At 35.8% G+C, this 24890-nt stretch overlaps 1 protein-coding gene across 8 annotated transcripts in view; it reads right to left on the bottom strand.

Moving 5' to 3' along the window:
• Positions 1–24890, bottom strand: part of NOX4 (NADPH oxidase 4) — a 146478-nt gene that overhangs the window by 100618 nt on the left and 20970 nt on the right. For 6 of the 8 annotated variants that reach the window (XM_017649759.3, XM_073215906.1, XM_017649753.3 and 3 more), the window contains 6 exons: positions 22274–22384; positions 20585–20669; positions 17455–17552; positions 14133–14160; positions 9208–9280; positions 4966–5046 (listed from right to left, as the gene is read on the bottom strand). In XM_017649759.3, coding sequence (XP_017505248.3) covers positions 4966–5046; positions 9208–9280; positions 14133–14160; positions 17455–17552; positions 20585–20669; positions 22274–22384 — 476 coding nt within the window. The remainder of the gene's footprint in view (positions 1–4965; positions 5047–9207; positions 9281–14132; positions 14161–17454; positions 17553–20584; positions 20670–22273; positions 22385–24890) is intronic. The other 2 variants (XM_017649758.3, XM_017649755.3) reach the window with 2 other exon arrangements.

Genomic DNA, 24890 nt, shown 5'->3' with positions numbered 1-24890 from the left:
GTGACATTCATCATTGCTTTCCCTCCGATATCCCTTTTATCAGTAAGTGAAAATGGCAGTGTGTATCTCCTCCCGATGAGTTATTCAAATGAAAATGAAGAAAGAAATGCCCAGTTATATTCATGTCTGGAAAGATGAAACACTTTGGGCTTTTTTTCCCCAAATGTCTTCTGAATTGAAATATCTTTAGTATAGCACACAAATAGCAGCTGCCTAGAAAGATGTATTAAAAATTAGAAGAAAAAATTCCTCTGGAGAAGCTTGTCTTGCAAGTTCCAAGATAAATCTTAATTGTTAAAATCCACTCAATTTTTGAGACCTAACAATGCTATAAAAATTGTTGCCCTTTCAAGGAATATTCTTTTAATCTGCTAAGCAGTTTTCTTTCTATGTTCATCAAATTCTTTTATGGATAGGAAAATCTGGGCTTTTCAAAAGTGCTACATCTTTGTTAAAAAAAAACCTGATTCTTCAGTTAGAGGCATCATTTCTTCCTTACACAGCTATTAGTGTTGATACAAGTTTATATTTTTTCCTACAAACATTTGTTACATATGTCTATATTCTGCCTACCTTGCTGCATTCATTTATTTACACCTGGGACAACCCTATGATGTAGGTAATGTCATTAATCCCATCTAACAGATAAGGGGGAAAAGGACAGATTATCTGGCAAGGTTATACAGCAATTAAGTGTGTAGCTCTTAATTTCCATGCTGTACTGACCTCTTGGAAAGAAAAAATAATGTATTTTAGAGGTCCATTTGAACACTGAAGAGAAACATCTGAGTTTAGGATATATGAAACATGTTTTTCAGAGTGTCATGCAATAGATTAGCCAATAAATAATGAAAAACTATCAAAGACATAGGTAATAGGAATGAAAATTAGATTAAGCTAAGGGCATAGATAATTATGGAATAAGATAATGAGATCCTACATAATACTGATTGCAATATTTGGAGTAAAGAAGGTAAGACTTCCACTTTGCCAAGGTTGGATCACATATGCCACGAGGTCTGCATTTAGTTTGGTCTCTGGCTTTAGAAGGGATACATGGGAGCCATGCCAGACTGCAGCCAATATAATTTAGGGGTTAGGAATGTGGTACATGGTTTCAAACCCAAATTCTTCTACTTTTAAGCAAATTACTTCACCTCTCACTGCCCCTATTCTCTCCCCTGCACAACAGGAATAATAACAACCACAAACTCACCAGAGTTGTTGGGAGGGTTTAATGAGCTCAAACATTAGTAAGGTAGTAAGATAAGTACTCAATGAATATTAACCATCACTATTCAAAGGAGAAAGTTTGGACTGATGATGAATCTTGAAATATCACCATGCAAGGAACAGATGAACAAAATTTAGAGAAGGAGAAGAACTTAATTTCCATAGTCTCCAGAGTCATACGCTTTTAGATCGCTGGATAGAAGAAAAATTAGATTGTGGGTGGGGGGGGACTCAAAGAGTCTTGGTCAATATATCTTTTGAGCTGTCTTTAAAATTTGAGATTCTAAGAAAATAAAATGACCTTAGAAAATCATATGACGTAATTGCTCCTCTTACAGCTTAGTTAGAGAAACCAGTCAACAATGTCTAATGGCTTCATCCTTGAAGCCTAAAGTTTTCTAAAATTTCTAGCCCCATTGATCTTTCCAACCTCTGAACTACTAGAATTCTTAAAAATGAAAGATGTTTATGCTTCAAAAATATGCAATCTAAAATTATCTCTAGTGCTTTCAACTGATTTTTTATTTTATTTTCCAAACTAATTATTAATGCTGGAAGAGTAAAGATCATGTAGTATATTGTTCTTCTATACATTACTACAGTACTTAGCACATTGATGGAGAGAGAATAAATATCTGGCAAATAGTGATATTCGGTTCAAACTTCAAGCACACTGTTTAACAGAACTGTCATTACCAACCCAAGAAACATGTTTTGAATAACTGCACTGTACTTGTATAACCAAAAAGTAGAGAATGAAATTAACAAGGTATTTCACAAGTAAAGATATTTCGAAGTTCTCAATGTTGGCACAAATGATAATAATTTCAACACATTTGCTTCTAGACAGATCCTTTAGCAATAAAAAAGAACATTTTGAGAAAGCTGTAAAATGTATAAGTAGTAATTTTCCTGCACTAGAAGCACAATCTATGTAGCTTCATCCAAAATTAAAGGGTTATAAACTTACAGGGTTTCTAACCAAGGATTATACAGAGTTCACAGGGTTATAAACTCTTAGTTCTAAGATGAATAAATTCTGAAGAACTAATGAACAGCAGAGTAATACAGTTAATAACACCGTATTTCATATCCAAATTTTGCTGAGAGTAGATCTTAAACATTCTCACCAGGAAAAAAAAAAGGTAACTATGTGAAGTGAGGGTTGTGTCAATTCACATGATTGTGGTAATCACTTCACAACGTATACATATATCATCATATTGTATGCTTTAAATATACGTATCTTTATTTGTCAGTTGTATTTCAATTTAAAAGTTAAACTTCATAGATAAAGTATATTATAGAATGCTTATAGTGTTGTGTATTTGTTGCATGACATTTATTTCAGTATTAGAGTAATTGTTTTCCTCACTTCTACTGAAAATACATAAAGAACTACTAATTCATTTGGTTTAATAGATCGATTATATATAATTCATCCCGTAGATGCCTTTTGTTATTTCTTTGTATAAATTAAAGTCACTTCCTCTTTACAAGACTTTTGTTCTACAGAAGAAAAATAAAAATTTTAATATGCCTTTTAATTTCAGAAAGAAAATGATAGAGAAAACTCATATAATCCTCTTTAAGCTTAAGAAGTCTGTTTGAACTTCTGAACCTTTAAAAAAAATGACTATTTTGAATTAAAAAGAAACATTCTTTCAGTTTTAATTTAAAAGAAGATAAAGGCAAAAGAATGCATAATTAATTATACTAACAAATGATTGTCTTTTTCTCTTATTTGTTATAGATAGATGGATGAGAGGAAGAAAGACAGAGAGATCAGAATCACACACAAATAAAGACATTAATCTTCTAAAGAAATCTTAAGACCAAATGAACAGAAGTAGAGAGCTCTCCAAAGTAATAGAGGCTTGTGCTAAAAAATGGAAGCTTTTGAATCAAAATTCCTGGATTTGAATCCAGGATCCATCAGTTAAGTAAACTTTAGCAAGTTACTTACTTTCTCTAAACCTCAGTTTTCCCATCTGTAAAGGGAATTTAGCTTATTATCTTTATAAAATTGTGATCCTTTAATGACATAAAACATCTAAATCATTTTGAATTTATACTTGGCACATAGTAAGCATTAAGTAATTGTTTTAAATTACTGTTATTATCATAAGTAGCATCTGCTTACTCATAATCCATTTTATAACAGCCCTGGACAGGCAAAACAGTCATTTAAGGAATAGAAGTAAAACAGATTTTCTCTACAAAGGGCTTTCTTGGTGTCCTAATGCTCCACAGAATGTGTTACCCCCACAGAAGGAAAAGAAACAGAACTCACAGTTTTCACTGACCCTGGCCCTCTTTCCCGTGTGGCAGGAATGGCAGCTGGAAGTTGGGATTATAGTGTGTGGCCATGTTTCTGATGCTCTATAACCATATGTTCTAGAACGATGGTACATAACAAATTGAACAAGGACATATGAGACAGAGAACCATATAATTCTGCTGTCTAGACCAGAGGTCTCCAAAATCAAGGGGAAAAAAAACCCAACATTTAGAACATGTACCCTGAAATAAATATGTAATTTATGTATATGACCTACCGTACTGAAAAAGTACATTATAAAACATTCTGAGGAAAGTACTCACAGCAGGTCTGAACCTTTTTCCAATTCCTGTTTCCCTGGAAACATTTTGGGAATGCCAGCTGTGTTACCAGGCAACAATGTTTATTATTGGTGGAAGGCATCTGAACCGGGAGGACTATGAGTAAACTATAACATCATTTTAAGACTCACAGACTTCAGCTTCCCTTGTGCTGAGGACATCCCTTGAGGAGACCTGGGCTGTTACCAAGTTAGTGCTTCCTGTGGAACATGAGCCTCACCCAAGGCAAGGAGATCCATGCCCACCATACAGTTTCCTCATTTTAAAACTGAGTTACTAGAAGGAAGGGAAGGGAGAGGGGATGGAAATGGTTCCTGAACAACTAGAGGGACTCACAGTGACAAAGCACCTGACATTATCCTATTGACATTTTATGTTCCCTGTCCTGCACCCTTCTGCTGAATCCTGATGCCAGACAATGGCCTCTTGTATCACCTTACTGTGAGTGTCAAGACAAAACCATCAGTCCACTCCAGGGATTATGCAAATGTATGCATATGCAAAAACATATTATTTCCTTCCTCTAACCTAGTGGATTATTTTAGCCACCATACTTTTGAGTACACTGCTTGGGCTTACATCCTTCCAGAATATTTTGGGTATATTCTTTGCAATAAGCTTGGATGCTTTCTTTTTTTCCTCTTGTGATTTTCTGATGTTTTTGACAGATCCTTATCTATGGTCATTATAAATTTGGCTTTCTCTGCAGTTATTATTACTTTGAGGCCATTTTAAAATTAAAAACTGTTTATTCCATTGTTACTAATTCTGCTGCAGCAAGACATAAGGAATACAAACACTAAAAAATCTTCCTGAAGTTCTTCACTTCTTACTTTTTTCAGAGATTATCAGGATATATCTATAGGGGGCTTTAAAAGCTAAAACACTGGGGGAGAAGTAACTCTGTCTTTCAATTTTAATATATTTTTATATTAGCTTCCTAAAACATGCTATGCTAAAGACAGAACCATTTCTTCCATTCTTGATACTACTGTCAACTACAAGGAACCAAATAAATGTATCACTTCCTACGAAAATGCCTATTGATTTATCTCTCCTTGCCCCATTTTCAGTCACACATGGTTTTAAAAATGTGTTTTTAAAACTTACCCTGAAACATGCAACATCAGCAGCATGTAGAAGACAAAGAAGAGATTATGAGTATACCAGAAGATGTCATAGTTAGAAACTCTGAAAAAACAAATAACTTGGTTTCAATGCCAGTCTACATTCCATCTCACTAAAAAGATCATGCATCATTTCAAGTATATGTCACAGAAGTTAAAGTATGAGTTCATGTGAGATTTATCTGTTAATATAAAAGTATGAGCATACCATGCAGAGAGAACTGACCCAAATCATAAGTAACACTTTATCATTTTAAAGGTTCCTTCATTTTAAATAAAGATACATGGAAAGAATTAAATACCTCAAAGGTGTTTATTTTAAAACTATTATGATGGAAGGCTAAGGAGCAGGCAATAGTCTGAGAATATCTACATTTGCTGTGCTTTTTATCAACATTCTCAATTTTCAAATGATTTCTAAAACAACTAACAGCCCTATACCAATATATTTTGAGAGTAGTTCAAAGGAAACTACAACTGAGAAAAGTTAAGTAAATGCTCATTAAAGTTCTAAATTCTGACCTAGACAGTATATAACTTAAAAGAACATCTTAGTGTTATTGTCCTGGGGGAGGACAAAGAGTCTGAATAGGAAGGGTTATGATAAGCACACCCTACAGAATGTTTGTGAAAAGTAAAAAAGACTAACAGTTACTTTATTTCACCTATCTGGATGGATATTAATACAAGAGAATCTTGGAAGTGGAGGGCAGGTATTTGTAAAACCTTCTTAGAAGATTCTGATAGGACCCATAGAACTTTCAGAATCCTTGGTAAGTAACAGCCAGTGAATTCACATGTACTCCATTCAGTTTTTGTTGTTATAAACAAGATCATTGAAGATCCTTGTAACACACGAGGTTTTGCACATATCTTATTCTTTTTAAATGTAAATTCCTGTATGTGGAATTATTATATCAAAGGGCATACGTTTGTAATGCTTTTGATACACACTACCCATTGCTCTCTGAAAACATGTTTATCAATTACAAACCCAACCACAGAGCAGGAATGCCTGTTTCACAAACCCAGACTCCTCTTCATAAGTTTTCATTATATTTGTATATGTGGGATTGGGTATTATTTCATTGTTTAATTCTTTTAATTTTTTATTTTTAATTCTTTTGTGACTTATCTGTTCATAATAATTACCCATTTCTATGACATAGTTCTCTTGTCTGTAATCAAAATTTAAGAATGTACTAGTTCCATACAATTATAATAATTTTCCCAATAACATAGTTACTTTTCAATTTTTATAATGTATACTGACATGCATAAGTTTCGTGTTTCATATTTTTAGACTGTCAAATATTTCCTGTATTTTCTCTTGTCCATTATGAGATCTGATAAATATCCTCTTAGAGTTTCTTCTAAATATTTATTGGTAGAAATTTTTTTAAAGTTAACTTTTTAATTTATCTAGAATTTCATCCACTGAAGCCTTAGTGTCCTTATAAGTTTGTAATGACACCTTCATTACTTAACAGGGTCTTACATACAATAACGTCTCTTACAGGGCTTTCTATCAACTCTGTCATTGGGTTCAATGTCTTGGTCATTTCTGCAAGTCAGTCCTATCCTGTTTTAAGTTACTGAAGCTCAATCATTTTAATGTTCAGTGAGCCATGTTCTCCCGTTTACTCCACTTTTGGAACCTGGACGTTCCCTCAGATGAAATTGAGAATCACTTTGCTAAATTCAAAACACAAACAAAATAAGCTATCTTGGGATGTTGACTGGAATTGCAATAAACCTATAAAATGATGAGGAAGAACTCCATCTTTGCAGTAGACAGCCTTTATTCCAGTTTCTACTTACTTTCTTCACTGAAGATCTGTTTTTTTCACTATAGCTTTCACCTAGTTTCTTGTTTATTCCTAAATATTTTATGAGTTTCCTGCAATGGTGAGTGGTATCTTTTTATTTTATTCAACTTTCTAACTGATAATAGTGATTATATTAGAGAGCTATTTTTTAATATCTGTTTTGTACTCATTTACCTATTTTAACTCTTTTATTTGGTATAACACTAATGTTTTCTATAATTCCCTTGGATTTCCTAGCTAGACAATTATATCATTCTGGAAATAATGATAAATGTTGTCCCATTCTTTTTCATTTCTGACCATGTGTAAACAATGGTAGAATTAAATATATCACTTTGGTTTCTTATAACTTTCTTAGGAATGTATCTCATGTTTCAATTGTAAGTATGATTTCAGTTCTGGATTTACATTTTTTAATTCTATGAAAGAAATTAATTCCTACTTTGATTCTTTTAATGCAGCATTAGAGTTCAGATTCAATAGCTGCCATTTTAAAACCTATTCAGATGAAAATAGGTTTGTATTCCTGTCATTTGTTAATAGACTGACCCATACTGAACCACTGGTAAATTACTAGTCTATATAGTCAACTACCACAAGTCAAACATTGGCATCATGTTTACTCACTTAATTTCTCTAATACTTTATTTCCTCACTGCCAAAGAGAAAGGGTAGAAAAAAATTATCTCCATGATCCATTTAAGAATTCCATGATTCTCACAATGAAACTTGGAGGAAAGCAAATTTGGTTTTTATAACTTCCTTTAAACAATTGAGAAAAACTGAAGCTTGAGAGATGTTCACTAAATTGTACAATGGCTCAGTTGAGAACAAAAGCTGATCTTTATGTTCCATGTTATAAAACTATTTCTCAAAGATTTTTTTTAATGTAGAACATTTATAATCTTCAATCTTGTAAATAAATATTTCAGATGCCCTAATTTTCCTTCAAGAACTCTTCAAATTGAACAAATTAAGTTTTTTTATGAATGCATTACCTAACTCAAATAAAATTTATCCCCACAAAATTGGCACATTCATACACTAAGGTCAAAGATTTGCCTTTCAGTAAGGTGATTTTCAATTCTTATGGACAGTGTGGTTACCATTGGTTCCAGCCATTCTACATCTAGATATTTTTCCTTAGGACATAAGGGAAAAAGTGTGCAAAGACATATGGATGGGAGTGTTTGTTTTCAAATTAAAATACTGATAAAATGAAATCAACCTAAGACATCCCACAGTAGGGCCCTGAGAAAGTAACATATTTATTTTGTGATACGCTGTGCCATCAGCAAAGAGAATGATAAAGAAATATTTATTAATGTGGAAAAATGTTCATAGGGCAGATTTAAGTAAAAAACAGATTTAGAATAGTATGTATAATATGACTCTGTTTGTAAAATACATATATACATGAAGAGAGAGAGAGAGGGAGAGAGAGAGAGGGCAGGAGTGGGAAAGGGAGATAAATAGAGTGATTCTGGTGGACACAGAGAATAGGGAACGAGTAAGCAAAGGGCAAGAAGGGTCACATCTGTAAGCACCAGAAAGTTTCAGTGTTGGTCTCTGAGCAATGGGCTTAGTTGTGAGGTTTTGGGGAGTGTGCATGTATGTACAGATGTGTTCAGAGGTGTAAGGATAGACTCATTTGAATATGTATTCGCACAATTATTTTCAAAGTGTGTGTGTGCATGCATATATCTCCATTAAATTTCACATCTCAACAGGCAGAATCAGGATTTTTGAAGATGATATATTGTTTCTTCTTCTTGCTTTCTTAACCAAAAAGTCTGACCAGAAACAAAAGACACTGTAAAACACTGTGAAAAACAGAACCTATCCACTAGAAAGAACACGTGAGAATGGGCGTGAAATTGGATATCTGCCGCTGCTCAAAATCTCTTAACCAGGAGACTAAGTGTGAGTACAGATATTTCTGATTACTTTAGCAGGTGTCAATTAACCACGTTTCCAAACCTTTGTTTGGAATACTACATTAATGACAGCAAAACAACCTCACACCAGGAAATGAGTTATAAAATAATTTTAGATGGTATATTCCTGGGCATCCACATTGGATGTGATCCCATGTCCCATAGAGATACACTATTCTTCAGCAGGGTGACCCTGAAGAATTCGAATTTCCTTAGTCATCGAGTCTTCATACAGATTCCTATCAATCCAGAATATTATTTGACTACAACAAAGATCTTTTCAAGAACAGAAAATAATATACAGATACGTCTCTGCTTCATTCTCAGTTACCCAGAATAGTGCCTTGGTTAAGCATCCTGGTTGGTCAAGACTGTTTCCTACATACGACAATGAAGATAATCTGAAGATGTCTAAATAATGTGACCAGTGAACGTGGAAATAATGACTTCGACACTCACCGGATGGCGTATGTAGAGGCTGTAGCCATCAGGAACAACACCAGCACCATGCCGACCCCCGTCACGCCAGGAACTATAAAAATGTGCGCAAGTACATTTCAACTTAGGTCACACTGAGAGAAGAGTACAAAAAATCATGACCTTACAATTCAAAGCGCTGTGCGGCTCTGTGGGGAGCCCGAGTCAAAGCGCACAGCTCCTTGTACATTTTCCTTCTCAGAAAAGGCTTTTTTTAATCAGCCCACAGTTTCAAAGTACTTAAGACAAAGCAGAATCTTTTCTACTCTTAACAGAAGGGTTCATTTTTGTCTTTTCAAATAATCCACTCAGAAGGGTGACTATGTACATGCTTGTACAGGCACATACTACGCCGAATGTTCATAATGAATATAATGGGACAGGGTTGATATTCGGCACCCTTACTATTTTGGTTTTCTTCCCCATAATCCTACAGCTCCCTCACTCTTTCCTCCCCCCTTTTATAGAACTAGTAGCTCCTTCGATTTCAATTTTAAATAATTTATCTTGGGCTTCACTGTCTAGAATAATAAATGGCTCCATAAAGTGAAATTTGTGGTTGGTGAGCCCTTTCCAATAATTTTACTGGGGTTTCATTAATGTCTAGTGTGTCTCTGTCTATATACGAGGTTTCCTATGTGCTTCTAAACATGCCAAAATTAGTTATGGAATGCTTGCAAATCACTTCATGAGAAGGACGCCTGAGAAAACTGAGTGTATTTAGAATAGAGGCATAATTTCCAAAATGTGAACATTAATTTAGTATATGTAGAATAGAGGCACATTTCCAAAAAAAAAAAAACATGAATTCCTTGAGATATTAATTTCAATCACCATATATATCACCACAAAATGCTATAATCTTTCCTTGGAAAAGCACAGGACACATTAGTGTATTAAAGTTTCAGAGAAGTACTAAAGTCAAGAAACAAGTTTAAATTTGAACATATACTTTTTTTAAACATTAAGTTACAGAACTTCTTTTGGAGCAGAACATGAAAACATATTGGAAAGACTGTGGGGGCAGGGAGAGCAAAGAGTTGATGCCAGTCATTTGAGGACGAGGCAGAAATCCTAGACAACCTGACCAGTGGTCTGTATATTCTAGAATTACATTAATAAATTGATGTCCCGTAGGCCAAAGCCCAGTGTCACTCAACTTCATCTCTAAATTAAGGAGAATTAATTCAATGCTTTTAAATGTGTTTTCAGATTTATAACGTTATCTTTTTTATTCAAATAACTAATTTCCTTTCTACCTCCCAGAAATATAAAAACATCAGAGTTTTATTTACAAAGTAATAGATGTCAGATCAGTGAAAAGGAAAACTTACTGATAATTAGCAAGAAAAGGAAAAAAATTATTAGAGTGTTCCAAAAAAAAAGGGTTGGGGGATACCTTAAGAAGCTATGATTTTTCTGTCACTGGAATTAAGCAAAGGGCCTGGCTAACCAATTCTCTGGATGTTGTAGAGAAGAACTCTGCATCAAGTAATAGAGTTAAACAAATGGATTTTATTTCTTCAGAAAATATTTTCTGGGCATCTTTGGTGTACTGCTGAGTGCAATAAAAAAATGAGTCCTGCTCTAAAAGAAATAGCAGGCCAATGTGGGAGACAGACAGGATAAGCAGGCAATTGAAATACAGGGCATTAAGAGCTAAAAGACAGCTAAGCATTGAATGTTTTCAAGGTACATCAAAGGGCATGCTAACCTAGCCTTAACGGACAGCTAAGCTAAGTCCTACTGTGTTAGCCTCTATAAGCACACATATTCCAAGAGTCAGGAAGGACAGGTTGGCAATTATTGGGCTAGTCTAAATTCATGAGGCAAAGTGATATACACGGCACTGTGAAGTTTTGGAGTCTTACACGGTATCAAACAAAACCTATGCATGTTTCCTTAGGAAAAGACATGCTTACATGTTTATTCTTACTGCTTTTTATCTGTGCATATTAGATTCACAAACATAGCCTTTAAAATGAGTGACTGCACTATACTGCCATTTCTAGATGAAACTGAGAGACTGTTTTCATACCCAGATGTGGTCAGAAATACACCATCTTGGATTCATTATCCTGTTGTTTCCAACATAACTGGAAACATAACTGTATTTGTTTATGAATGTTTTTCTAGATGAAATCACAGATTGTGCATTTTATTCTCATCGTAGAAGGCACTACCAAATTTGGAAATATGTAGTAAACATTTTTAAATAAATGAATAATTCCATCTCTTAAACTTATTTTGTTCTGTAAATTATTAACTGGAATGTTTTTAATATTTCGTATTTAGTGAGTCTAACTGCCATATTTTACATCACTTGTATGGCAACTGGCTTCATTTTCTGTAAGATAATCTTCATTTCTCAGTCTTAGGTTACATGGAAAACTTAGACAGAGAAAGGGAAAACCCTACATAACACTAAACAAACTAAAATACAAGAAATAAACAATGAATAAAAAATATTCTTTATGATTAGAACACCTAAAAACATGCACACATTCCTTCATCAGGAGCTTAACTTTTCCTAGGCACTCTGCCTGGTGACATTCAAAGACAGGTATGAAATATCTTCAGTCAGAGATGTATAAGTAATACAAACCTAGGTTCAGTCTATTTGTAAAAAAGTGTCACTCATCCCTTTACCCTCCTTAGATTCTGTTGGGTTTTCTCATCTGCTACTACTCAGTGGGGGAAGTCAGATGCCCTAGGAGCTCTAGACTCATATTTAAGGGATACCATGTCCAGGTGAAAACCTGGAAATCGGGTAGTCCCTGCTGGTCAGCACAGAATTCATTTCATGAAACAATGTAGACTGGGCCACCCAAATGATACTGACATGCTGATTTGAGGAAACGGAAGTTGTCTGTATTGACAGAATGATGTATCTTTAGGAACCCAAGCCAAGAAGTGACCAGCTCTGCTTCTGGAATTAGGGAGGAATTTGTAAATAATGGGGCATGTCAGCTGAGACTCAGAGGATGAACAGGAGTTGACCAGGTGGAAATAAGCGTAGGCTCTGAGAGTAGGCAAAAGATAGGTGAAGTGAATTACAAAAGTGTAATGAGATGCTTGGTAAGGATAAAACAGAAGCTCCTGAGGTACATGGGAAGGTTAATAAAACACATTGTCAGGTCTCTCACCCCAGGAACTTTCTAGGATAAAGACAGGAAATTTGGGGGTCTTTACTTGGTCCAACACCACTCTTGGAAACCTCTGAGAAAGAACATAGGGGGATGAAGTTTCATGCTAGGTCGACAGATTACTTGCTTATATAAAACTATTAATTATACAAAATTTCTGAAAGTACAAGTTGACCCTTGGAAAATGGATTTGAACTGATGGGTCCACTTATACACAGATTTATTCCAATAAATATACTGGAAAATTTTTTGGAGATTTGTGACAATTTAAAAGATGCATTTTCTTTGCTCTAGCTTACTTTATTGTAAGAGCACAATACATAAATTATGTGTTAATCAACTGTTTATGTTATTAGTAAGGCTTCTGGCCAACAGTAGGCTCTTAGTAGTTAAGTTTTGTGGGAGTCAAAAGTTATACATGGATTTTCAACTTCCTAGGGTTGTGTCCCTAACTTCTGCACTGTTCAAGGGTCAACTGTAATATCTCTGTCATATAAGAAATCTTTTTATATCTTTGTAAGCTAAACTTTTTAAATGATTTCAAATATTCCAAGGCTTCAGCTATTCCAAGGCTTCAAATATAAATATTCATAAAATAGAAAATACTATGAAAACAATGCTCTTGATTATGTCTTTTAAATTAATTCACATGAATCAAAAAATAGATTGATTCATACATAAGATTTTGTTTTTCTGCTTTTTCTCCCTTCTATTTCTCATCCAATTCTTAAGGCTTAAATAACAACATGTTTCCAATGAGCAAAGCTGTACACAAAACTAAAATATGTTCTGAAAAGAAAGCTGTGAAATACTGCAAGTAATAAATATCATAAATATCATACAACTACATGCAGAAAATTTTTTTTTATAAATCTAAATACAGAATTGTGACAAGGAAGGGGAAACCACCAGAATCATTGTTGTTTTTCATCATAAAATTGATCGAAAAGAAAAAATACATTTGATAAGGCTATGCCTCAGTCCCACATTTAATTCTGATCCTTATCAGGTGTTACAGCCAAACCTTTAAGATAGATCATCTCAACTACCCAGTCATCCTTACCCCTGAAATATGTGCTAAAAATTCCCCAAATACAGTTTTATGCCTTCATCATTATAAATGTAAGGTTGAGAAAGAGAAGAATTTTAGTAAGAATTATACTAACATTAGGGCAAAATTTCAAGATGTTCAAAGGTGCTTTGACAAATTAATAGTCTGCCCTGAGATTCCACGGACAATAGGCTTGAGAAGGGAAAGTAAATTACAAATGAAAAAAGATACATTTCAAGAAAAGTGACTGATTTTCATGACCGTTTCTCCATTTTTATGTATTGGTTTTATGCCAATAATATCCTACCAAATGACATTAGAATTAGAAGTACATACTCAGAGTACATGGTGTTTCTTTAAAACTTTGAGGCAGGAATCTACTCCATGGGTGTTATCTCCAGTAGTACTTGACACAGCAGTGGCACAAAGCAGATCCTCATAAGCTGCCAGCATTATACTGTTTTCATCGGAAGAGCACACAAAGTGCAAACACACTTACCTACGTTTACTCTTCATTCCAGCCCCAACTGTTTGCCTTGTCCAACTCTATTTTCATTGCACCTTGTGTTTAAACTCCTAATATTTATTCTGATATGCAAATTTTCCACATGTGTTATCTTAACATATATCTAATCAATGTGTCATTTGATGATGCTTATTTTCATCAGATATTCTTGCATCCTTAGAAAGCACAATGAATAACAACTTACCAGTGGTGAAGAGAAGTTTTCTAGGATCCTGAGAAAAAAGAAAAAAAATCTTTTTGACTGAAGAGGGAAACATGGAGAATATAAAATTCTACAAGGAGTCTGCTGGGTAGGATATCCATGTATTAGGCATTGAAGATACTGTTCTCCCAGGGGAAATAAGAGAAACTCACTTAAGTTTCATAAGGTTTTCATGACACTAAAGGGAATTATAACAAGCAAAATCCACCTTAGAGAAGTCTATCCATCTGAGAAAGAAGGAGAACAGAGTAAGGAGTCATAAGCATACTCTCTCATCCAAGTGGCTAATTACAAGCTAGTGGCAGTGGCCTGAAACCCACCCTTTGACCATTTTGAGACTCAGTACCTTTGGCTATAACATAGAAATATCAATATATACTTTGTCTACTACAAATGCCAAACTGCACCAAGAAGATGTCAAGACAGTGAAAAAAAACAATGATAAAATATGGAGGAGGGTTTGTACACTGTAAATTCAGTGCAAAGAATATGAATTGAGAGCTTACAGTGTTTTAAATACTGTGAAAGTAGTGAGTCAAATACTGTGAAGTAACATCCTTCAATACTCAAAGGAAGATAGGTCCCTTTTACTCAGAAATATAAAACATTAATGCTGTTAGTGTATTATTTCCTCTATTTTCATCTCTCATGGTGTAATGAGCCTTAGTCAACTCCCTTCCTTCTGGAAAACTTAGATCATTCCCCAATAGATTTGTGGGTTTATTTTTCATCCTAATGGTGCTCAGTATTGCACAACTTTTTATTTCTTTTCCTCGTGACTCCATTGAATCTCGGGTCAGGCCAAGCTATATATAAAGTGGGATATCATTTAGGGAGCCTTGAATAAGGACCACTTGCCCAGGAACAGTTTCCTACCCAACTCAGGTCAAATGACTTCTATCCTTGCTATTAGAAACGTGGCTAAGTAGTAACCTAGCACAACCTTATACATAAACAACTAGTAAAAATAGAAGATGGGCTGAACAAAGTGGTCATACCGGAAATAGGAATAAAGAGCTATGGAAACTCAGAAGTTGGAATAATTACTATTGCCAGGAAATGAAGATGGAATATGAAAGTAAGAGAGAGTTTCACAGATGACAGATGAGGCAGATTCACCTAGGCCATCAAGAACATGCAGCCATCACAAGCTGACCATGGGTCATTGGTCATCCGGAGAAAGTGGAGTGCAAGCATAAAGCAAGCACAATTAGGGGCTCGAAACAAACCCATCTTCTTCAAAGAGAATTCACAGGATAATATATTTGTTTATGTATGCAATATGTGTGTGTGTCCACATGGGTTTTCATTTTTACCTAGCACAGTGCCTGGTACTTGGTAGTGCTCAAAAATATTTATTAAAAGAAAGAAAAGGTTGAGGGGAAAAGTAAGGAATGAAAGAAATGGGAAATATAAACTAAAAAACGAGTTACCCGTTTTTCATCCATCAGATTGGAAAAAAAAAAAAGGAAGTATGAATAAGCATTCTGAGAAGTTTAGTGTGTCAACTGGTGAAGGCTTTTTTGGAAGACTATTTGTCAATGTCCATCAAAACTAATAATGTGCATTTCTTCAAAACCAAAATTCTACTTCTGTGATTAGTACAAGTGTACAAAAACATTAATTTATTGGAGTGTGTCTCATAAGAAACCTTGGAATCAACCTAAACAACTGTGAATAAGGGAAAGACTGAAAGTGAATTATAGCACGTTAATATGAAGAGGATAGACAGACCTATACTTTCTGATACAGCCAGCCCCAATACATATATTTATGGAAACATGTAAACTGCTAAGGAATATGTATCATAAAACACCACTCAAATATCTTATCAGAAAACATAAGATTGTTAACTGTGGCTAATTTTGGAGAAGCTTTACTTTTAATCTTCATCTACTTGAGAGTTTTTAAATATTTGCATATATTTTACAAACTTTCAGCATATCCCTCACAGAAGGAAATGAAATAATCAAGTACCCTAAAATGACTAAAAATATAGGAATATTAAGCAAAAGTATTAAAGGCATATGAACTATAAAACAAAGGAGAGAAGCAAAGAAGAAAAAAATGAAAACGGACTCTGCATGGCAGGAATAGGAAACAAATAATTCCATTTTTTCCTACAGAGGAATGGGGAAAGTGTGGGAAAATAGAGAAGTCTGAAACAATTCCATATGAGGAGTTTCCATTGGTATGCCAAGAAGGTGGACTTTTCAGTGGTTCTTAATGCTGGGTACATGCTATAATTACCTGGAAAGCTTTTTAAAAATACCAGTGTCTCACCTCCCCACCCAACCCAGACTGATTAAATCACACTGGTGGATTTAAGAAATTTTTTTTAATATTAGTATAGTCAAAATACTCATCAAAGGCTGTTTGCTATTTTAATTTTGTAATTTGTTTCTATTTTTGCTGTTACCTTTTCCTTTGTTTTGTTTTGAGAGGGAGGTCAAACATGTGAACCCAGAATTAATGTAGATAATTCTCGTGATAGGTGGAAGAGAAAATGGAGTTGGGGAAAATGCGGAACAATCTTAGCAAGTCACTACCGCATTTAGTAGAACAGGGTGGGGTCTGATCAAACGAGATGCTGAGCGGTTCAGTTCTGATGCGGTCTTGGTGTGAAGCAAAGGCTGCCTGAGGACAGGAGGAAAGGACCGAGCCACAGAGATCTGCCCCGCATTGTACAGTTTCTGTTCTTCAGGCTCTGGCCCAGAACCCCACACCTGTTTCATTTCACAGGCAGCTTTTGTGAAGAAAAGCACCCCTAAACCAGGTATTGCCTACTACAGAATTCAGTTCAAGCTCACCTATTTCAAGGATTAAACTACAACAAAACAAAAAAGAATGAACCATTAAAATTCAGTAATGTTTTATAAGTCAAATAAACTGATTATCCAGGATCCTCAAATAATCAACCTGCTTTTCTGCCCTTTCCCGCCAAGCACAGCATCTAACTTTTTAGACGATTTTTACCATAATGGCACTGTCCCCAGTCGCCACTGCATGGCAGAAATTCAACAAAAGCCATTGGGAGGCAGAAGGCAGGCCTGAGTGGCAACTATCTGAACATTGCAGGATATGAAAATCAGATATTCTCTGAACTCCTATTTTCAGCAGGAGAGACTGTGAAATAATAATTACCTATATTTTCTATTGAAAAGGAATAAAATTCAACTTGACAACTGTATTTTAAAAGCACTCAAAAGGAGCAGCAAGGTACAAATTTTCTGTGAAAATCACAGCCCTTCATTAGTCATCTCAGGACAAGTGACAGGAAAATGAGAAGACAGAGACCACCCACCTCATCTCGGTATCTGGCTGCATTCAGTTCAACGAAATCCTCATTGTAGTTCACTGAGAAGTTGAGGGCATTCACCAGATGGGCGGCCACGTGCACACCTACAGAATCACCCCAGGAGCAGATCAGCGGGATTTTTCAGACATGCTCTATGGAGAGGAGTCATTTCCTCTCCCTAAGTAAATACAGGGTCACACTTTGACAGCTATACAAGCAATAAGACATTGAAAGGGAAAGTTTTAAAAACACTAAAAAAAAAACTTCATTATAGACAGTTTTAATATTAGAAATCCTGTAAAGAAACTAAATTTTCAAAGACTGGAATAAAATAACCCTAGTAAGTTGGGGTTAAAACCCCACATGCTTGCACACACAAGTGTATAGGAATATGGGCACTTGTCTATTTAAGCCGCTCCTGGGTATTTTAGATACCACATCTTTCACCTCTCCCATAGCTCCCAACCTGTTGTGTATCTTGGATATTTCACTGCCTCTCAATCTAAAATAGGTTTTCACCACTGAAATTTTTTCACAATCCATAAATTCAAACCATAATGTCCTAAACCCAATGGTAAAATTTACCACATCATGGGACAAAAAACTAAGGGGAATAATAATTACATTTAATAATCTATGTACAGTGGCACAGTAAACAGAGTGTTCAACTGAGTCAGAGCTCAGTGTTAGGAAATTACTAGAAAGTTGAAGATGGCGTTCATTTTGGCATGGCTGGGCAAAAGAAAATTATCTCTTGCAGGTTGGACAAAGAGGGAGCAAATGACCTTCTGCACTGGACTACAATGCCCTCTTCCCTTCCCAACCCATTCTTGTAGGGGAAGTAAGGTTTGAATTAACAGCACATTATAATGTACTGAAAAGAATAGACAATTAATTGGAAAATGTGTTTTCTTAGCCACATTGCTTGCCTACCAATGCCTCAGTTTACTTTTCTCTACTATCGTGATGGCAGAAATAACACATAGACAAGTGACCTGGAATTGCTTCATAAACCATTACAGTTTACACCAAAACACGGAGTGTAGTGCTTCAAGAGAAGACATGGCCTGGAAACTAGAAAACTCTACCACCTGCTCCCATCTAGGATATGAGATGTAGGTAGCTGAGAGTTTCTGAATTACTCACAAAGACAAATGAAAGTGAGAGAGAAGGAGCAGAATGCTACCTAATCTAAAAGTTATTTAAAGGATTTATAAGGTCCTGCCAGGGATCAAATTAGAAGAGGGGAAAGGGTCTCATTAAAAGTGGACATGTTGCTGGAAGCAGGTTAACTAGCAAGCAAGAACAGGTTTCCAAAGAAACCAAAGGGTGTCTAGGTGGGAAGCAACTACTGTACAAGTGTAAAACATTATTTAAGCAAGACTCCCTGCATCCTATAGCACCATCACTTCTGAAATCTATAATAAAAACACTCTTCATTGTAAATTAAAGGTTTATATGTTAACCACATGCTTTATGGCTCAAAAGTGCAAGGCATCCTTAGAGGAATCAGCATTCTTTCTGAATTCGGATAAAAAGTCCCAGGTAACAGCTGTCTGAGACACATCTTTCAGGGATACATTCACCTTCTTTAAAAGGCCTTTTAGGTCAAAAAGACCTCAGGGCTTACAATTTTAGGTCAAAGGGAGAAAACTATACCATGGTACTTGGCAAGGATTTTCTTCTTTAATTCTAACAACAAAACAATGAAGTAGGAAGAATCATCCCTATTTTACAGAAAATAAACTAAGGTTAGGAAAGTTAAAGTCAGAGCACTAGGGAATGCCAGGATGTAAACCTGGAACACACACTCATTCATGGCATTCCTCTATAGTATTTCAGCCTCTTGGTCTTTCCCCAGTTAAGCCAGAATATTTGGACACAACTTCAGTTTAGAACAAATTGGGTTATGAATGTGCCGGGTCCTGATCCTCCTCCATTTCTGACCTTGCCCTCTCTCTGGCTCTAAAGCAACCCTAATCCTTACCACACCCTTGTCCTCATCTCATCCCAGATTCTCACTCCTTCTCTCACCCTGAGCTGTCCTGGAATCCTAATCCCACCCCTGAGCCTCACCCCTACCTCTCACCTCCAACCTGGGACCTATCAGAGGGAAGATGTTTAGGGATCAAACAGTGAAGACACCTATTTCAATACTACTTGGCAGTCTTTAAAAAAGAGGAAAGTTTAGTGATTTCTTGGTAAAAGCTGTGTCAAAACACTCCAAATTCAAAACGGCCATACACAAGGGTCCAAACCCAATGTCCCTATATTGAAACGGCTCTGCCTTTTCCAATAATGACCAGAGGAAAAGTCTGGTGCTATGCATCTGATATCATTAAACCCTGAGATTATAAATTACAATAATTTTATCCTAAGAACTTCATATGCATGTTCTCATTTTAGTCTTAAAACTGTGAGATATGTCAATCCATTTCACAGTTAAAACAACAAATGGTAGATCAGAAGTTACACCACACAGTAAGGCAGAAAGGCGACTGGGTACAGATCCTGCAGAGTTAAGTCCCCAGGTTTATGTACCTATCAGGGTTTACTACTTTCTGCTCCAAAAATTTGAAAAGGATCATATAAATGCTTAGGATAAAAATTTATTCTAAAATGACTCAAAACAACTCCAAAGATTCACACTTGATGTTTTGACTTTGAAATAGAGCAGGATAAATTTCTACAAATATTTAACATTTGCTCTTCTACCCAAGTGTTAATGCAAACCCTCTGGAATGCATGCTTATTTATCAAATTTCATTTTGGATGAACTCACATTCCATGAGTGTACATTTCACATTCTAATTTTCATGCATTTAAACTCCTACCATATCACTGTTTTTAGAGATTAAAAACTTTTAGTCTCCTTCTTCCAATCTTTCTGAATGAAATTATTTACTTTTAGGAAGCAATCATTCCCAGCTGGAGGGCCAACCTCTGCATATTATAATGTAAAATATATATACACATCCATTTTCTGTAGCACCACTAGATAGCTCTCTTTAAACATAGAAAAGAAAATTAAGAAAAATCACCAGTTGGTGACAGTAAATAATTTTAGAACAATAAAAAACACCACTCATAAAATGTGTTATTCTAACATAATTTTAACATCTTTTAGTTTCCTCACCTGAGAAAATACAAATCGTAACACCGCAGGTTATATGGAATGTCCTGCTTTTATCCAACAATCTTCTCGTTCTCCTGCTTGGAACCTAAATAAAAATCATTTCATACAGTGAAAACGACACAGCAAATAAAATATATGTGCCAAGTTTTTCACTATAGCATTGTTTATAGTATCAAAGTTCTGGAAATGTGGCAGTGGCCTATGAATTAAAAATTGGTAAGATGAATTATAATATATCTAGGCAATGGAACATTCAAACCTTCAAAGAGAATGTGAGAAGTCTTATTATTAAAATGGAAAGATGAGCGAGAACTACTGTTCAGTAAAGAAGTCATAACACATAAACTACACTATGATCTTATTTTTTATAAATTAATGTGATTGTATGTTAACTTATTTGCTGGCATTCACCCTAACTGTAATGAATGATTGTTCTGGCAGAGTAATATTAGGGAAAACCTTCACTGATTACTTTCCATATTTCTGGAATGTTTAAATTTTAAAATATAAATGACTTCTTTATAGTTGAAAGTTAAGATTATTTTTAAGTGAAGCAATTTTCATCTATGGTTTTAAACGCCTGCTGGATCTTACAGAAAAATAAAATGGCAAGCACTTTTGAATACCTGTTTCACACTAGGGGACAATTCTTTAAGACCTATTAAATACTGAGAGACTTAAGTGGACACTTTTCATTTCCTGCCATTTTCTTCATTTTCTTCATGCCAAGCCAATGGCCAGCCACAGGGATCAAACCCCAGCATTTTGCAACAGTGGGCAATCTAGAGAAAGTGTTATTTCCACAAATTACTGCATCAAAGTAAAAAGTTCCCAAATATAATCATGTGTAAAAGTTGAGTTTTGCCGCAGTAAATTCACGCTCAGGAACTTCACACCAAAGTGGGCACATGTTAACCACTCCTTTTAAAATATCAGTACTGATCCAGCAAAGGAATGGGGAACAAAGTGAATGAACATACACACACACACACACACACACACACACACACACACACACACACACAGACAAGATAATCAGAGACAAAAGAACCCACTTGAGTTTTTCCTTTCAAAGTGCTTTCCTGTTTTCTTACATCCTCCTTTCACAACACAAAATATCACACATGGCATTGCATCTTAATCAAGATATGTTTTCCAAGCCTATTACACAGCTCTAAACAGGTGTGTGTTTTAAGAGGCCATAAACTGCCGCCAACACCAGTAGTCATCCCCCATCTTGCTCAGACTCTACAGGGCTCTAGTGTTCTCACCTGGCCTTAACGAAATGAATATACAAGATCTCTCTGAGGCACGGCATAGTGGAAAGAGCTCAGAACTGGGGCTGATCTTAGCTCTGCCACTCACGAGTCTCATGATTTTGGTCAAATTACTTCTACTCTCCGTGCCTCCGGTTGTTCCTCGGCAACAGCTGTGGCATCATTCTGAGGATGCACAATTACATATGCGAAAAGCTACGCACAGTGCCTGATGCCACTATTAGTAACTATTTCTATTATCCGCTGCCCTTATCTCGTGTGGCAGAGCTGCTCACTGGTCATCCTGACAGGTGAAGTGGTCTTTACTATCACCTTTGAAGAACTCACTCTCAAGGAAAGACCATCGAACCTAAGTAGGACTAACATGCCACGGGTACATTTGGTTTTTACATCAGGATTTTTTTTTTCTTACCTTCTGGGATCCTCGAAGGTAAGCCAGGAGTGTCCGGCACATGGGTAAAAGGATGAGACTGCAGTTGAGGTTAAGAACAGATGCGGAGGCTCTGCTTAGACACAATCCTAGCTGAACAAATAAGGCAAGCGTCAAAACGCAGTCAAGGACACAAGTAAACTGAAACATGCTGAAGACCTCACCCTGCTCCACTGTGAATGGTTATGGCAAAGGCCAAGTCCTTCAAGAGTCCTGATCAGCCCTCCACTTTCCTCTCCCTGAAAGCCCCGAAGAGAAACAGGTCTCTTTCCGCTCTGCACTGCCATAAAACTTGGCTCCTCTGTTTCTACCTGTGTTCTGATCACCTGAGCACATTCTTCCGGGTCAGTTTCTGGTTCTGCACCCATTCTCCTACTCTGGGTGTTAAGAACCCTAGGGAGCCTCAGTCTCTTCTGCTCCTGGACACTGCTGTGCTGAATCCTTTGTTCACAGATTAGGTACAAAGAACACCAAACAAAGCCTTTTCATATGTGTTCTCTCTAGAATATTCAGAGCCTCCGCACACTCCCTTCTATGCCACCATCTGCTTTCAAGCTCTCCTCCATACTAACTCTATCTTTTGGGTTTTATCATATGCATTGCTCTTCTGGAGTTCTTCCCGGACTCAAAGGTAGGAGAGATCTCAGATCAGCTGTCATCCTATAAAGCTAATCATATTTTCCAAAGAATCAGTCCTCTTCAGTATTGATGCAATACTTTTTGGCAACTAACTTTAAATCAAACTCTTGCTAGTCTGTCATTGGATATTGTCTGGAGCTATCCATACTCTTCATAAGAACAGTATATCACATGAAAACAAGAGGTGAGGTCAGATCTCTACTCTTGTCCTGAAATAAACATAAAACTATATTTTCAGGATATTGATTAAGAATTATGTGTAAGTCTGCTAGTGGGAATGTAAGCTAGTTCAACCATTGTAGAAAGCAATATGGAGGTTCCTCAAAAAACTAAAAATAGAAATACCATTTGACAAAGGAATCTCAATCTTTGGAATTTACCCAAAGAATACAACTTCTCAGATTTGAAAAGACATATGCACCCCTATGTTTATTGCAGCACTTTTTACAATAGCCAAGATATGGAAGCAACCTAAGTGTCCATCAGTAGATGAATGGATAAAGAAGAGGTGGTACATATACACATGGAATACTATTCAGCCATAAGAAAGAAACAAATCCTACCATTTGCAACAACATGGATGGAGCTGGAGGACATTATGCTCAGTGAAATAAGCCAGGTGGAGAACGTAAGTGCCAAATGAAGCAAAACTGAAGGAACAAAATGGCAGCAGACTCAGAGACTCCAAGAATGAACAGTAGTTACCAAAGGGGAGGGGTGTGGGAGGGTGGGTGGGGAGGGAGGGAGAAGGGGACTGAGGGGTATTATGTTTAGTACACATGGTGTGGGGGATCACGGGGAGAACAGAGTAGCACAGAGAAGGCACATAGGGAATCTGCGGCATCTTGCTGCACTGATGAACAGTGACTGCATTGGGGTATGGGTGGGGACTTGATAATATGGGTAAATGTAGTAACCATATTGTTTATTCATGTGAAACCTTCATAAGGGTGTATATCAATCGTACCTTAATAAAAAATTTAAAAAAAAAGAATTATGTGTAAGTTACATGTTTTTCTTATAAAATCATTCATGCCCTTGAGATTTCCAATTTAACTCTTGGCAAAATAGCAACTCTGTTACACAGTGTTTATTGTCAGCACATGAAATATTGTTCCTTAAGAGGAGACAGGATAATAAGTTATGTCATAAAGGCAATAATTTTCATGCCTTGTATAAAAAGCAATTAATTTTTCCAGTTCGGCTATTTCTACACAATGAGTTAGAACACCTTAGGGATATAGTTCAATGAATATACCAGTAAGTGGACAAACAATCCGTCATAAAATGGAAATAGTCCTCTCAGGACTATCTAAAAAAAAATGTTAAAAACAATTTTTTCACCTCAATCAGCAATATTATTATCATTTCGTAGTGACAGTGTTTTTGTTGTTCAGACCTCCAGAGAGGCAGAGTAGTTGTCACCTCTTTTGATCTGGCATCAGCACATGATAAGAAAATTTTAGCTCAGTTTACAATTTTAATGTACCAGGATAATAATTCACTAAAATATACCAGCTAAAATCTATCATATAAATTCAGGGATACAAATTAAGAAATACAGATACATTTTCCAAATTTCCCTGTGGTTCAATGCTTTAAAAGAAATTCTTATACTTTTCATTTTCCAACCCTTTGTTATAAGTCTAGAAGTGTTTCACTTCTCAGTTTTCTTTAATCACAGGGTCATTTAATTCAAAGTGGCTGTAAGTGTCCCCTTGGGGTAGATGGGGTTGATTTTGGCATTCCACTTCTTACAATGCTGCAAATTTTAATTTGAAATTTTACCAAGGATTTATTTCCTCATATATGTTTATTCCTGAATATACTTAGTTCTTTAAACTAAGGTGAAAATTCCTTTTTATTAGGTTATCAGAGTATTAAACTCCTCAGTCCTAAGGAAAATGGAGATAGATACCAGACAAGAGGCACAATCATAGGAGACCACTTGATCTACTGA

Source organism: Manis javanica, chromosome 11 (assembly GCF_040802235.1).
Source record: "Manis javanica isolate MJ-LG chromosome 11, MJ_LKY, whole genome shotgun sequence".
Lineage (NCBI taxonomy): Eukaryota > Metazoa > Chordata > Mammalia > Pholidota > Manidae > Manis > Manis javanica.
The sequence above is the reverse complement of the archived record's forward strand: the minus strand, read 5'-3'. Positions and strand labels throughout refer to the sequence as shown.